Raw genomic sequence first — 16536 nt, 5'->3', positions numbered from 1 at the left:
AAATTAGTAAATTAGTAAAATAATAATAATAAATAGTTCTTTTTCCAATTTTACAAAATAGTACATTGTGCACCAAGGGAGAAAAGTAGGATATTTCCTTTCCTTTCCTTCGGTTCGGGTGGCAATTTTACACGCGGGATGAGATGTCCTACTTTTTTCCCGCAGTGCACATACTATTTTTTCTCCTAGCAGGCCGAAAGTTCGTGGAGCACCGATATACCAATAAAAAAACAATTTATCTGTTTTTTAATTTTTAAATAAACTACTACTAATTGAATAAGAACTGTCTGATGAACTCATCTTTGTTTAATACTTCACTATTAAATTTTATTGCTTTTTGTTTATTTCATTTTTACACTAAAAATAATATTGCAAATTACCCGAGCACAACAATGGCGGAGAATTTTAGGTGCGTGAGAGCAGACGTAGACACTAACGCGCATGCGCACTTGTCAGTACCCAGGGAGAAAAGTTAGACTTTCTTCCCTGTACAGCGGGAGGAAAAGTTAGACTTTCTTCCCTGTACAGCGCGAGGAAAACCAAACTTTCGGCGTAGGTAGGAGAAAAAATATTTTTCATTACGGAAAGTATAATGCGTAATGTATCTTTTTTGGGGATAAGTATGTGAAATGCAAATTTATTAATACTGCGTATCTTTAGATTTTTGTTTGTTGAATAATATTTTTGTGTGGCGCGGCTCCTTGCGCATTTTCGAAGAAATACGGACCGATGATGCTACCGGACAAGCGTCTAGCGTTCCATGGTGAATTGTCACGACTAAATACGTGTTCATTCATGCCAAATTTGACAGCTATCGCTTTAACAAGATGGCCGCTATGAGCTGTCAAAGTTCGCGCGTCCCTATTGAAAAACCATTTAAATATGTGGGAATCAAAACGTAATTGCCGCAGCTAATACGCGATATGGGATGCAAGCGCTGTCTGTGGGCGTTCGATGGGTCAACTATTCACCTATATTCAACTACATATATACTTATATACGTGCCTATCTAAAAGTTGTATAGCGTGTCTCGAGGAATCATTAAACCTTGTAATGTAACCGAAATTTTGCGGTATGCAGCGGCTCGGTTCTGCCCCTGGCATTGCTGAAGTCCATGGGCGACGGTAACCACTCACCATCAGGTGGGCCGTGTGCTCGTCTGTCTACAAGGGCAATAACAAAAAAAAGGAATAAACTACTACTGTGCTTCGTTTCTCCGACAATACCCAACGACGCCCACTGAAAGAAGATTAAGCATCATGGACTCGGCACTGCCGACGTTATATCGTTGTCGGTAGCGAACTCTTACAAAAACCTGAAATAATTTGTTCGCACTAGCGAGAGGGACATAGTTTTCCTCATCCACACCAGGTGAAAGTACTGCGTCTCACCAATATAGGCCTGATCCGCAGTGAAGCAAATTACTTAATAATACCCATGTCCGTTGACATTTCAACAAACTAACCAGATTAATATGTAATCGGTGTGGCATTTGACTTACCTTTCCATCACTCTTCCAGTAGATGAAGAAGCCATATTCGTCGACCTTGAATAAGCAATTTTGTTCAAACTCTGTATTGTCCTTCTCTTCCGTCCATCTGTCGAAGACTGCGCCCTGTGAAGTATGAGAACTTATCAGTTTCAGAAATACGACGCTAATATGCTGGCCAGTGGCGTCGTTAAAATAAGGGTCTGGTGGAACAGCTCTTCTACTGCGCGCTCACGTCTTAAGGTGGATAGTGACATGATGTTATGTTGTTGTTTTTGTTTTTTTTATTGCATAGACTGTTCGTCGATTGACGTATCAATGTAAGCTCTGCATACCACCTACCTGGAGATACGAGGTTGAATTCTTACATAAAATGTGGTATAATTGTCGTAGTGGCGTAAAGGATGAGACGCTCAATATTGAGCGAAGAGGCAGACGAGCTTACAGCCCAACTGATCGTGAGTGGTTATCGGGTAACGTATGTTGTTGTAGAAGATTAGGAAAAGCTAAAATTTCATACCCAATGGATTTACAAGTGCCTATAATCTGTGTAGAAGGGTACCTTTTATAATTTAGTAACTTTTTTTTATGGCCCTTTTAGGCAGACGAGCATACGGCCCACCTGATGGTGAGTGGTTACCATCGCCCATGGACTTCAGCAATGCCAAGCCGCTGCCAACAAATTGGGCCAAACATTGGGTTGGGTTCTTGAATAAAACATTGATGACATATTAGGCATTTATTGCACTGCACACCTTGCTTAGCTGGCGGTAAGCGGACGACTGCCCCTGCCGACTGCTTAGGAGCGCCACCCGACATCGCACACACACACACACGTTATATTGCAATATGCAACATTGCATATTATCTACACTACAATAACTACATTAGCATGATTTAGCGCATTAACAGATATATAAATCAGCTGACTCCCGTCTGTTAGTGTTAACAAAACCTAAATAAAAATTCTATTTCAATCTACCCCTGGCATTTCCCGAAAATAGCATTAGCACTCGATCAGTGGGTTTTCGTGGCGTGAAGATTAAGTCAAGTGCGTTTCGATCCCAGCGAGCGATCTCATGTTTGGTCCGAGGCTATGTTGCAAGCGGATTTTGTTGGTCAGCCACGAGCGGAAGCGTGTTAAAAACTAAACATATGCTAGAATTAGGTAGAAGTGATCATGATTCGCCTGATACGAAATAGTTACTAGAGATAATTATGACATCCATCTCGAGATGATGTCGAAGTGTCAATTGTAACAATGCCTAACAGCTGTTCCTCCCTTTTAAATCAGGTTGCATGGTTTCTTCGCGGCAGAAATAGGGGGGGGGGGGGGGTGAAATCCAGCCGTGCGTGTTCACTATACGTCTTACCATTAATTAAGTAGATTGAGAAATTAACGAAGATCTGATTTTATTACACGATGTAATTATCTTAAACGTTCGTACGCGTTGGCTTTTGAAGTATGCGGTAATATTAAAATTATAGTGTTATTAATACTGTCATGTATTTGTATTTCTTTATTCTTTATTGTACACACAGTTAATATTACAGTAATTGCGTAAGATATAAAAAATGGCGAGCTTAACTCAACAATTGAGTTTTCTACCAGCTAACCGTTCTTAACGAAGGAAAGCTTTAAATGAGTGGGTAGAAGAATACAATCTAATCAATTTACAATTTACAATCTAAACAAGAACAATAATAAAAATAAAAAAATAAAACACTAATACATAATATATTAGACTACAAATCAACGGCGGATCCAGGGTATATTTTCCATCCGGAACCAGGATATATTTGTATATTTTGATATGGATAACTGTTCTCCAAACGAAGCGAATTAAAATAATTGAAACGGTGGAAAATTTGGCACGTGCCGCGTTTAAGCCGCGATGGTTTCATTAGTACGCATCTTCCACAGTGGTAGATTGTGGTTAAGTAGAAAAGCAGTACAAAAACCTATTTAGTTTATATTCTTAACGGTAAACAAAGTAAAATTTCTATAGCGCATCGCGAGAGCATCTGCATCGCAGGGTCCGACTGATGCATGACCATGACCACTCTGTCAAGAGTGTACGACTAGGTAGAAGAAGATATATTGCAATACAAGCTGGACATACAAAGACATCAAAATATAAACATATTATTATAGCTACGGTCATTGAAAGCAGCGTTTATTACAATTTATCGCTTACAATGAAACCTCTGGCCGAAGCCGGCGGGGTTCGCCTCTTGAATAAACACGGTGTGATTTGATTTAAGACGTCTTTACAACACAATTCAGAGACGAATAGTACTCGATGGAAGCCAATAAATAGATTATTAAATTAGGCGTCAAGTATTGTTGTGAGTTAATTTCGAATTTAGTTGTAATTAAAATATCTACATTCGAGATTATGTGATTTAGACTTGTTCTATGTCGATGTTCAAATCTCGCAGATAGGTATCGATTTTTTCAAGGCACTTAGGACGTTTTTGCTAACGATTTCCAATTTTTTTTTATTGCTAGATGGGTGGACTAGCTCACAGCCCACCTGGTGTTAAGTGGTTACTGGAGCCCATACGATGTAAATGCGCCACCCACCTTGAGATATAAGTTCTAAGATCTCAGTAGAGTTACAACGGCTACCCCACCCTTCAGATCGAAATGCATTACTGCTTCACGGCAGAAATAGGCGGGGTGGTGGTACCTACCCGTGCGGACTCACAAGAAGTCCTACCACCAGTAACGTACTATCAGTATGTAGTAAAAATTTAAAATCGTAAAATTATAAAATTCTAGATCAGTGTAAGAAATGGCGCTACACTCTTTGTGTACCTTAAGAGCTACCATGCGGTTTGGTTGAAGCCCTTCAATCTCATGCATATTCATGCTTCATGCATATGTTGTGATCACTATGCACTCCGATACATCCGAAACATCAGGTGAGCCGTGTGAGTACATTGACCTATCTAATGCAATTTAAAAAAGTAATTATCAACTAGAGCCTTCCTCCACCGGAGTGAATACGCTACGTGCTCTTTAAATGTTTAATGATTGCCCTTGTGTAGTATATAGTATATAGTATAGTATATGTAGTATAGTATTGCATTGAAGTTGGAGGAGGCCTATGTCTATAATAGACAAACAGACAAAAACTAATAACAATTCTTCCATAGAAATTAAATTATTATTAATACCACTACTTAAAACATTGAAAAAACTAATAAAATGAAATAATAATTGTATGTGTAAAAAAATATGTATTTTGTGTGAATAAAGGCTTTATTATTATCTATTAAATTATTATTACATTGAAGTTATGGTATGTGGGTGTCCATAATGCTAGTTTCAAGGGTGCTCTACCTCCCAACGCTCATAAAAATGTCCGTTGATAAGAGATGACGGATTGTTAAAAGAAAGCAATGGGAACATCCTTACCTGCAACAGCGGCTCGGGGACTGGTATCTGCCAGTTGAATTCAAATTTCTTGGTCATGGTGTTGTATTATCAGCAACGCAACTCCGATCTTAGAGTTCAGTTGCTGGCCATTCTCGCCAGCACCCTGTGAACAATAACCAAATAAGTATGATAATTAAAAGAAGTTTGATGCACGTCATATACGCCATAAATTTGATAGGCAAGTGCATTCCAGCATTCTACCTATTGGATAATGCTGGAGGTCTTATTCTTCATAATTGTCTGACATTGATCAAGAGATATGGATATGCGTCTCTAGGATCCTCGATCTACTCCGACCAACTTGTTTTTCCTTACAGTTTTATGCTCATCTTAGAATCGGTAAATACGTGAGTATTGCTAGTCCCCTGAAAGACATTATAATTAAAACTATCTAACTCTTTAAGGTCAAGATCACTTCATTCATCGTAGAATGGTCGTCTCATCACACTAGATATCACAAGGAGAAAGAACACTGCCGCTCACCTTGAGATAGAGAGCCGAATTCTCAAATATAATGTAAACTAATTGTCCTACCCTACAAGCCGGCATGAATGGCTCCTTTGCGGAAGAAATGGGAGGGATAATGACAGTTCTTTATGCGGGTTCATAGCGCTTTCTTCCACCAGCAAAAAAAAGTTTCTGCATTTGTATATTAAACTCTTCACTTTTTCGAACGATCGACTGTTATTACTTGGTATTTAAAACGCCTTTAATATTTTGGTATGTATGTTTCTCTGTATGCAGTGGAATTTTTCGAACATTATTTACACCGGCTTCAAGATTAAGATCGATTAAGTCGAAAATTTTGGGCACGCATCATCGATGTCAACACACTTTTGTAACTTTGCTCTAATATCTTGACCAGTATCAATATGATAAAGAATATGAAGTTAAATGTTAGTTCGGTTTAATATTTAAGACTGTTTTTTTTAATTACAAATGTCAACTCTGCAAATATGTTGTATTGTTAAGTTGGCTGTAATTCTTTTGCTTAGATGGGTGGACGAGCTCACAGCCCACCTGATGTTAAGTGGTTACTGGACCCCATAGACATCTACAACGTAAATGCGCCACCCACCTTGAGATTTTTTTTTTTTTTTTTATTGCTTAGATGAGTGGACGAGCTCACAGCCCACCTGGTGTTAAGTGGTTACTGGAGCCCATAGACATCACAACGTAAATGCGCCACCCACCTTGAGATTTTTTTTTTTTTTTTTATTGCTTAGATGAGTGGACGAGCTCACAGCCCACCTGGTGTTAAGTGGTTACTGGAGCCCATAGACATCTACAACGTAAATGCGCCACCCACCTTGAGATATAAGTTCTAAGGTCTCAGTATAGTTACAACGGTTGCCCCACCCTTCAAACCGAAACGTATTACTGCTTCACGGCAGAAATAGGCAAGGCGGTGGTACCTATCCGTCCGGACTCACATGAGGTCCTACCACCAGTAATTACGCAAATTATAATTTTGCGGGTTTCATTTTTATTACACGATGTTATTCCTTCACCGTGGAAATCAATCGTGAACATTTACATAATACACGACGACTTCAGTCTTTAGAGTCTATTGCCAGTTCCAATGCGATACTAAAATCTCAAAATCCGAAAATAAATTACTCGGTTCTGCCTTTACTCTGACGACAGACCTATTAAATTTCTGTTATACTGTTACATTTAGCCGGTCTCCAGCCATCCGTTTCCTAGGAGTATATTAAGTTTCAGTCTTGTGAACCGAGGTCAATGCACCGCCCCCCCCCCCCCGTGCTATACAAACAATATCGTTCATAGCGAATTGGCGACGAGAGATCTTTATTGGAATTTGTTGGTTGCAATTTAAGACTCAGATTTACGAAGTACCTACTTGTTAAAGAAAATTGCTTTCACTATAATTCTATAGGTTCATTGCGACAATTTTATTAGATTTCGACGGTTAGATTTGGCGATAATTACTAATTTATGTTGACTTTATTGAGAATTGCGACCGTGTAATAATAGGGAAAGTTCAGCAGCAATATAAAAAAACAAAATAGTCGCATTCCAAAGAGGAATGGAGCGTAGTATGCTAAATTCAAAGAACATGCAGAAAATCCGACCCTCAGAAATATAGAGAGAGAAACTACCAAAGCAACAGATGTATTAGTTAATGCCTTAACTTTAAAATGTGAATGGGCCGGATATGTCACAAGCCTTCAGGACCACAGATGGACTAAAACAGTTACAATATGGAAGAGTCCACTAGGAAAAGAAGACCTTATACTAGATGGGAAGAAAGAATAGTAACTACAAATTGAGTTAAAATAGCTCAATCTAGGGAAGATTAGCTATCTTTGGAGGCCTTTACCAGAGGAGGGGTTCTTGCAAGTGGAAAAAGTACCTCATATAATTCAACAAACATATTTGTTAATAATAATAGGTACATAACAAGCCCCACTTACATTCACCAATTTTTCATGCATCATCGACGGCAGATAGGCATTCAGTCTACTTAACACTAAGTATTTATCATCGCTCATGGACAACAAGAATGTGAGGGGTAGAGACATGTCTTTGCCTGTCTCCCAATCCCTTTTCCAAGCCTCGTTGTTTCAAGGCTATAACTCAAGGCAAGTAACGATACTTGAGACCTTAGAACTTATGTCTCAAGGTGGGTCGCGTATTTACGTTGTAGATGTCTATGGGCTTCAGTAACCACTTAACACCAGGTGGGCTGTAAGTTCGTCCACTCACCTATGCAATAAAAAAAAGGGAGGTCATGTATTTGAATTTGAAGTGTGTTGGCAGCTTAATCACAGTACTGACAACGTTAATAACACGGGCAGTGAATATCAGAGCTCTCCATCGGGAGGACCACATGTTTTTCAGCCACATTTGACCACAAAAAGAATTGATTGAATTATAACATCAAAACACTACACGTGTCGAGAAATTTTCAATGTATAGCTTTCATATAGTTCTGAAAATCTTTGTCCTAATAATATGCAACAACAATGTCTTCATAAAAGTTTCGACATTATCGAGAGCTTCAGTTAAAAGTTTCGCAACTCTGCTCTGGAACTTTCCACTTAAAGTTCAAAGCGTTCTTCACTCGGATTCAAGAAATAAGTTTTTCTTACGGATCGAAAGCGTCTGACAAAACCAGCGTTAATATAATGACGAAGGTTTTCTTAGTAATGTTTTCTTTTTTCTTAGACGGATGAAATAGTTAATGAGCACATCGGGTGTTAAGTTTTGGAGCCCTTAGACGTCAACAACATAAACATAACAAGAACGACCTGTTGTTTTTTTTTGGGCAGGGCGCCGAGACAGGTAGTCGATGATCAAAACGCCGGTTTTTGCAGTAGGATGATGTCGAAGGAGTCCCGGGACACTCTGCTGGACCAGAACTAGCTAGGTCGGAAGGCGATACAGCGCCGACCAGGCTGCTCTTCCACAGAACAACAACAAAACCAACCTTGAGATACGAGTTCTAAGTCACAACTCTTACAACCGAATTCTCTGAAGAATTGTTTGAGATGATCTCATCATCTCGATTTCACCCACCGTCCGCCACTGGAGTAGAGTTCATCCATGCTACCTGGAGCCTGTGCGTTCATCCACAGTGCGTTTCAAGAGTTTTTTTTTGCCACATACCATCCGGCTTTGAAATGAGCTCCCCTCCACGATGTTTCCCGAGCGCTATGAGATGTCTTTCTTCAAACAAGGCTTGTGGAGAATACTTAACGGTAGGCAGCGGCTTGGCTCTGCCCCGGCACTGCTGAATTCCATGGACGACGGAAACCACTCATCCATCAGGTGGGCCCAACGCTCGTCTGCCTACTAGGACAATAAAAAAAGAACTACGTTTTGCACCTGAATGTATTACTGCGTCGCTTCAGAAATAGGCAGGATGATAAGCTGGTACCTGGTCGATAAGCTGATAAGCTGGTCGTGTAGCTCTATCCATGGCGACCAGTAAATATGCTATATAAAGTAGCTAGCAATGTATCGGTATCGATCCATTACTGCTTCGTTACTCCTATTAGCACCGAAGTACGGTAATTGTGTGTCTACTAAATTAGTCTGGACACTCCCGTTTAGCAAATCATTCTATTAACTTGAGATTGAGGAAATTGCGTTACACAGTTCATATATTCGCAATAGTACAACGGTCAGTAGTCCTAATTTAACTTGTCTACTTAGCTCATTATTGCCAGCTGGAAGTGTCCGCGGACTGATGGGTGAGACACGATCTGTTCACGTCCAGTGCTAAATTGGCCGGCGTTCAAATTAATTGTACCGCTTTTTATCCAAACAAAGTGAGTAAGTTTTTTTATAGACATCTACAAAGTAAATGCGCCACCCACCTTGAGACATAAGTTCTAAGGTCTCCGTATAGTTACAACGGCTGCCCCACCCTTCAAACCGAAACGCATTACTGCTTCACAGCAGAAATAGGTAGGGCGGTGGTACCTACCCGTGCCGACTCACAAGAGGTCCTACCACCAGTAAGTAATACGGGTTCGCGAACGGCTACACTGGGTAATTGTAATCTTGTATTGGTGGTATGTACCGCCCGCCACCTTTTTTCGTAATTTTTTGTAAAAAATGACTTGAGACTTTTAAATTAAATTTCTCGTAGGGGATAGTGGCGTTCCAGTTGTGATACGGTACCGATTTACGAATTTAATAAGTTTGCACCTTGAAATCAATTTCAAAGTGCAGTTGTTTTAATTTAAATTCAATATTAATGTAACTAGAATTTGACCAATTGTGAGAATTACGAGTTAATCATGACAAAAAAATCTAATTGTACAACGAATACCTTTTATAACAAACTAGAGGACCCACAGTAGTCGAAATTCGACTATAATTAATTGGAATTGTAAGTTTGTACTCTATTATGATTGTATTTTATACTTCTATAATTACAAATTTCGCCAAGACTACACTATAAAAAATATTAACAAAGACAAACAATATTTAATCTATTCTCCATTTAACAACAGACGTCAAGAAGGACTTTTTGGCGGGAACGCGAGAAGTGAAGTTGTATGATTTGTTTTATTTTGTCTATTTAGTGTTTCTTCAGGTTTAAATGTGTAATAATGGTGGTTTATTAACTGTTTAATATCTGTGAAAGTGCACAAATGTGGGAAAATGAAACAAAGCTGCTGGACGTAACTTCTCGGGTTCCTCCAAAAAGTCCACTGAAAAAATCTCAGTAAATGACCACCATTTTACTGCGATTGTATTTCATCCCATATCATCTCATTTCATTAAATTTCATCCCAGTTGATTAATGTCTCAAATTAATCATCTTCATTTCATTTCACTCCATATTATCATTTTTCATAAAATTAAGAAAATAAAGTAAAATAAGACATGACTTAAAGGTCTTAGTTACCAGGTCATAAAATCTCTTAAAAAAAAAAAAAGACGTCAAGAACGTCAACAACAGACTTAAATAAATAAATAAATAAATAAAGAACAAAAGTTTGACAATAAATAGTATGCATGCGTGTGTGCGTCAAATACATGGTATGTAGTGTGTGTAATGTTTTCTTTATTGATTTAATGTATCTTTTTTGCATTATTTTTAAAAAATATTAGCATTGTGCACTTCTTCTCTATATTCTCTATAAGTGTGGAAAATTTTATCACTCCTCCGTCCGCGCAATATTCGTAAAAAGGGATACAAAGTTTTTGCTTCACGTATTAATATATAGATATGTCATTTATGTGTATAAAAACAACATATGAAACGAAAATAAGTAAATTATGTACGTTTCATATTCATTAACTGAAACGTTGTCACGTAGCGTTTCTCACGTTTGATGTGCACGTGCTATAACCACCGTTTACGACACGTGTTTACGAAAATACATGATATGTAGGTACCTACACGTGTATTTTTGTAATTTAGAACGGAAACGTTCGAGTTTGGAAAGTATTATATATTTCAATTGAAATTCAAATTGTGATAATGGAATTGTTCACGAGGTATTTATTATCTTCGACATCTTGAGATTTGTCAAAAGAGCTGTCTAAAGTAAAATAAATAAAAGAAAAGAAAGAAAAAAGGCAAAAGGAGGTTGTTCAAAGTCCATGAATCGAACAGCGATGATTTTTAGTCACACCCTTTGGTTTATTGCGGAATTCAAGGCTAGGTTTTTTATTTATTGCTTAGATGGGTGGACGAGCTCACAGCCCACCTGATGTTAAGTGGTTACTCGAGCCCATAGACATCTACAACGTAAATTCGTCACCCACCTTGAGATATAAGTTCGAAGGTCTCAAGTATAGTTACAACGGCTGCCCCACCCTTCAAACCGAAACGCATTACTGCTTCATGGCAGAAATAAGCGGGGTGGTGGTACCTACCCGCGCGGACTCTCAAGAGGTCCTACCACCAGTAAATAGGTGCGCGTGTACATACTTAAAACGTGGTGTAAGCTACAAAATAAATAAAAAAGATAAACAAAACAAAAATCAAATGACATTGAGATGTCCATGAACAACCGTCCATCGGATGATTGATCTACGATGGCAATAAACGTATAATTGACCCCAATTAGCAAATATTTTTTAACAAAGATAATAATGACACAGGCCGTAAACGAAACCGGACTCCATGGTCAGGAAATAGCGGAGAAAACGAGTCCTAAAATACCCCCTTTATCAAGAACTGTCTTCACTTAATGATCATCGAAATTCGAGAACGAATGTTGATGCGAAAAAAATCCGGAGAAAATTGCGCTTTTGTTTTTATTAACGCGACTTTCATATTCCCCACAGACACAGGTCACTGAGTTTCTCGCCGGATCTTCTCAGTGGGTCGCGTTTCCGATCCGGTGGTAGATTCTGCGAAGCACGCTTGCTAGGGTTCGTGTTAGCAACAACGTCAGGTTTGAGCCCCGTGAGCTCACCTACTAGTCCAGTGACGTTGATATGATCTCTCTAGACCATTAGGCAGGAAAAAAAATCATATTGCATAAGATAAGACACAGATAACCAGTGCTAAAACCATTAACTTCATTTAATTTTATGGATATGAAAAAAACTGATAGACTAATCAACCGAAAGAACAGTTTTACGTAAAAAAAACATTTTCCTTGACCCTGCCACGAGTGAACATAAGTCGTCACAGTTTGTTTGTCTAACAACCAGTATTAAACCAGGGTGCTCAGTGCGAGTTTTTTAACGTTCTCGATAGCGTAAAAGTTAACTCATATTTGTATGGAATGGGATCGCTTGCGTACGTTTGCCGCTAGGGGCGCTGTTTCAATTGCATACAAACTTGGTTTAACTTTTACGCTATCGAAAACGTTAAGAAACTCGCACTAAGCACACTGGTTGCGTTGAGAAAATTCCTTTCTCACATAAATGTTGTAATAATAACTCTGTAAAATCAGGTAACACATAACTCAGAGTTTCTCGCCAGATCTTCTCAGTGGGTCGCAATTCCGATCCGGCAATAGATTCGGCGAAGCACTGCTCTTGCTAGGGCCTAATATTAGCAATTCTCTCAGGTTGAGCCCGTGAGCTCACCTACCGGTCCGCGCGAAGTTGGAATAGTCCCTTAGACGACCAACGAATAGACATGAGAAAAAAAGCAAGCACGTGCAAGAAAACAAAAACACGATTTAAAATTTCAATACGCCTACCCACTTATTACGTATATTAGAATTTAAAATTAGTGATTTTTATCTGATAAAACCCCTGTTTTGTTGGACATTAACATCACATGTATTGAATAAAAGATTTCGTTTTGAAATTTTAATCCGATTCAAAATTTTCCAAGTTCACCGTACTTTCTAACACCGTCAGCGGATAATAATAAACATTTTTAATTCAACTGTTTTTTGAAGTTATCGTAGTCATCAAGATGTTTACTCGTGTTTAATCGTTTTTTTTTTTATGATTAATAATTATTGGTGGCCCGGAGGCCTTTCCAGTTTCACCAGGACAGGTGGGCGAGCAAAGGTTCAGCCAGAAGGGGTGGGATTTGCTAATAGCTGCCCGAGCGCCTCCGAAGGAGACCTAACAACTCAGGAGCAACTGCTTCGCGAATGAATCTACTACCGGATCAGAATCGCGACCCGCTGAGAAGATCCGGCGACAAACTCAGCGCGCTGATTCCTGGGTTAGGTTGTACGTCGACCTCTTGTTGAGTTCGACGAGTACGGTTACCGGGGAAATGTTTAATCGTATTTAGCCATACGATTATACGATTGTTCAAAACTCACAGGTAGGTACCAAATATTGTTAATAAAATACTTAGTTAAGAAAACTTTCATGGATGACTTTCACGATAAAACAATATTATCTTATTTCTATAATGCCCATTTCTGCCGCGAAGCAATAATGCGTTTCGATTTGAAGGGTGGGGCAGCCGTTGAACTATAAAAACTGAGACTTGGAACTCATATCTCAAGGTGGGTGATGGCATTTACGCCGTTAATGTCTATGGTCTCCGGTGACTTAACATCAGGTGGGCCGTGAGCTCGTCCACCGCCTAAGCAATAAATAAAAAATAGCTTCTCAGGCAACCAGGTAAGGAAAACAATATCGGAATATTTTACAATCACATTATTAGCTTACAATCCTCTTTAATTGAATCTTTGTATCAGTTGCTTAGATCATTCTGATCATTACATTCATTCAGAGGAGTCACGTTTCGATAGTGAATTAATTTCTTTTGAGTCCTCAGAAATGTTTAAACGAATAACGAATCGAATAATGAAATAGACTAGTGTTCGCGTAATTATGGAAATTCGACTATCATCAAGAAGGTTTAGATTAATCTATATCTAATATATAAAATTCTCGTGTCACAATGTTCGTTCCCATACTCCTCCGAAACCGCTTGACCGATTCTCATGATTTTTTTTATGCATATTCAGTAAGCCTGAGAATCGGCTACTATCTATTTTTCATACCCCTAAGTGATTAGGGTTGTCCACCCCTAACATATTTTTTTTTATTTGGATTTTTTTTTTTTGTTATAATGGGGTATTATGTGGGTGAATGAGGTTTTGTTATTTTTATTATATATTCCCTCATCGTTCACAGCACTACATATCTCTTTCACTCATTTACCACATCCTTACACACTTACAATAAGTTAGTTTTTTTTTTACACTACAAATTCCCTAGAATACTTATATATGGCAAAACAATGTTTGCCGGGTCAGCTAGTATTATTATGTAAAAATGAATTGCTGTTCGTTAGTCTCGCTAAAACTCGAGAACGGCTGGACCGATTTGGCTAATTTTGGTCTTGAATTATATGTGGAAGTCCAGAGAAGGTTTTAAAGGTAGATAAATATGAAAATGCTCAGAATTAAATAGAAATAACAATTTCGTTTTCCCTTTGATGTGTCCCCCGTCGGACGGATTGCTTTTGTTTGTTTTAAGTTTATTTTATACAAAAGTTTAGGTCTTTTATTTGTCGATTGAGGCACTACGAAGTCTGCCGGGTCAGCTAGTTTTATATAAAATATTATTTTGTGTCCTAAAAGACAAATCAATTTCGTTCACGGCTTCTTTCATTTTCATATTAAGATTTTGAGTAAAATTTGTATGCACACGTATAATAAAGCTACTAAACCAAAGCAAAAAATAAATGAACAAACAGATGATAAAATGGTACCTGTGTGAATATTTACATATAATTATAAATGTAAATAATAAATAAACAATAATAAAGTAAAAAATAATAATGAAACCAATAACGATAATTATTTTTGAATTTTAAAGCAGTCTTCCTTCCTAAACGATAAGTTCTTTCCGTGCGTCGTTATCTAGAAACGCTAGACTGATTGGCGTATTATGGATAAACAAAGTAAATACGACAATAAAGTAATAAATAACATAAAACCGTGGTGCTAAACGATCGTATCCAATTATTATGAGTCCGGCCTCGGCTGCAGTAATCCCATTACCGACAAGGTCACATGGCTTCTTAATACAATTTGTCAAATTGGATTCTATTATGTTGTCATAGGTCATTTGTTTGGTTGTAGTCGAAGGAAAATTTGTGGTTAATACGTTGATTGAAACATTAAAGGTTTGTTTCTGGACTGTGGACGCAGGGCCATTGAAATTGAACATGTAAGAAGTACTTTAGCTAGATTTCCGCTCGCATCGTCGCCCGCGTATGGTATGGTACGGCTTATTTCGCGCTGGCGAAGACCCATATTATTGGTGCTAGGACCTCTTGTGAGTACCCACGGGTAGGTACCACCACCCTGCCTATTTCTGCCGTGAAGCAGTAATGCGTTTCGGTTTGAAGGGTGGGGCAGCCGTTGTAACTTGCATCGTGGATGTCTATGGGCTCCAGTAACCACTTAACACCAGGTGGGCTGTGAGCTCGTCCATCCATCTAAGCAATAAAATAAAATAAAAAAATCAGCAGTGGGATGAAACATAGTTTTTATTTGTTCAAAGTAGGTATTTCCGCACAAATCCCCTTAATCGATTCAGTAGAATAGGCGTGAAAACGTTACAGTTACTGTTATACATAAAATATTAGTACGGCTATTCAATTTATCATAACGGAATGATTATGAATTTACTAAGCATACATTTTTAGTGGACCTGTAAAAAAGGGGGCGTTTCTTCCAGGCACCCCCTCGTTCTCTTGAGGCCATTGACCCCACGCGTTATTTTTGCTACAATGCGCGTCGAGCAAACAAACATAATTAATTATAAATGTTGAGACATTGTTCCCACAATATCAATCGTCTGTATTTGCCTTCAATACATACTGTACATAGACTGTACATATTACTGGTGGTAGAACCTCTTGTGAGTCCGCATGGGTAGGTACCACCCCCTCCTGTTTCTGCCGTCAAGCAGTAATGCCTTTCGGTTTGAAGGGCGGGGAAGCCGTTGTAACTATACTGAGACCTTAGAACTTATATCTCAAGGTGTGTGGCGATTTACGTTGTAGATGTCTATGGGTTCCAGTAACCACTTAACACCAGGTGGGCTGTGTCCATCCACACAACTAAACAACAACAAAAAATGACATAATAATATTAGGATTTCGGTTGGTATCTAAAATCAGAGTAATTGTTTCAATACGATTAACATAAACTTTACTCTGTTTTTTTCGGACTCGATTTCTTTCGATATTTTTTTCGGAACTAATCAAACGTAACCTCATCTAAACCACTAGCCCCGTGATAAATAAAAACAACCGGGTAAATAAAAACAAATATTTATACGGTAATTATTTAAATTATCATTTGCTATTTTTAATTCATTATAGTCAAATCTGAATACTGTGATGGAAATCTTCGCTTTGACTAACAATAAATAGTCTTAGTTTCATTACAATCAATTTGCTTTGGAAGGCATATAGGACATGTATAGAATTATTTTATTTATTAAATAGATAAATTAATTATATTAGCAGGGACGGTAAAAGTTGTCTTACCCCGAAGAAAAAAAAAACTTGGAAGCTAATAGTTATTTGTCGTAAACGGTCCGACACAAATGACAGCTTGTTTTGTTCAGTCTTAATGGAAGTTTATGAACATTTTTCGTGTTTATTACGAGTTGAACAATCTTGATTGTTTACCATTGCGAGAACACCCGCCATATTATTTTTAAT

The 16536-nt window shown here is 38.2% G+C and overlaps 1 protein-coding gene across 2 annotated transcripts in view; it reads right to left on the bottom strand.

Moving 5' to 3' along the window:
- The window catches only part of norpA (no receptor potential A), a 105995-nt gene that overhangs the window by 67078 nt on the left and 22381 nt on the right, over positions 1 to 16536 (bottom strand). For both annotated transcript variants that reach the window (XM_089734543.1, XM_089734542.1), the window contains exons 2-3: positions 4914 to 5037; positions 1502 to 1615 (exon numbers count right to left, since the gene is read on the bottom strand). In XM_089734543.1, the coding sequence (XP_089590669.1) occupies positions 1502 to 1615; positions 4914 to 4970 (171 nt within the window). In that variant the 5' untranslated portion in view covers positions 4971 to 5037. The remainder of the gene's footprint in view (positions 1 to 1501; positions 1616 to 4913; positions 5038 to 16536) is intronic.

Source organism: Bombyx mandarina, chromosome 18 (assembly GCF_030267445.1).
Source record: "Bombyx mandarina strain Sakado chromosome 18, ASM3026744v2".
Lineage (NCBI taxonomy): Eukaryota > Metazoa > Arthropoda > Insecta > Lepidoptera > Bombycidae > Bombyx > Bombyx mandarina.
This window is presented reverse-complemented; position numbering and strand designations above follow the sequence as displayed.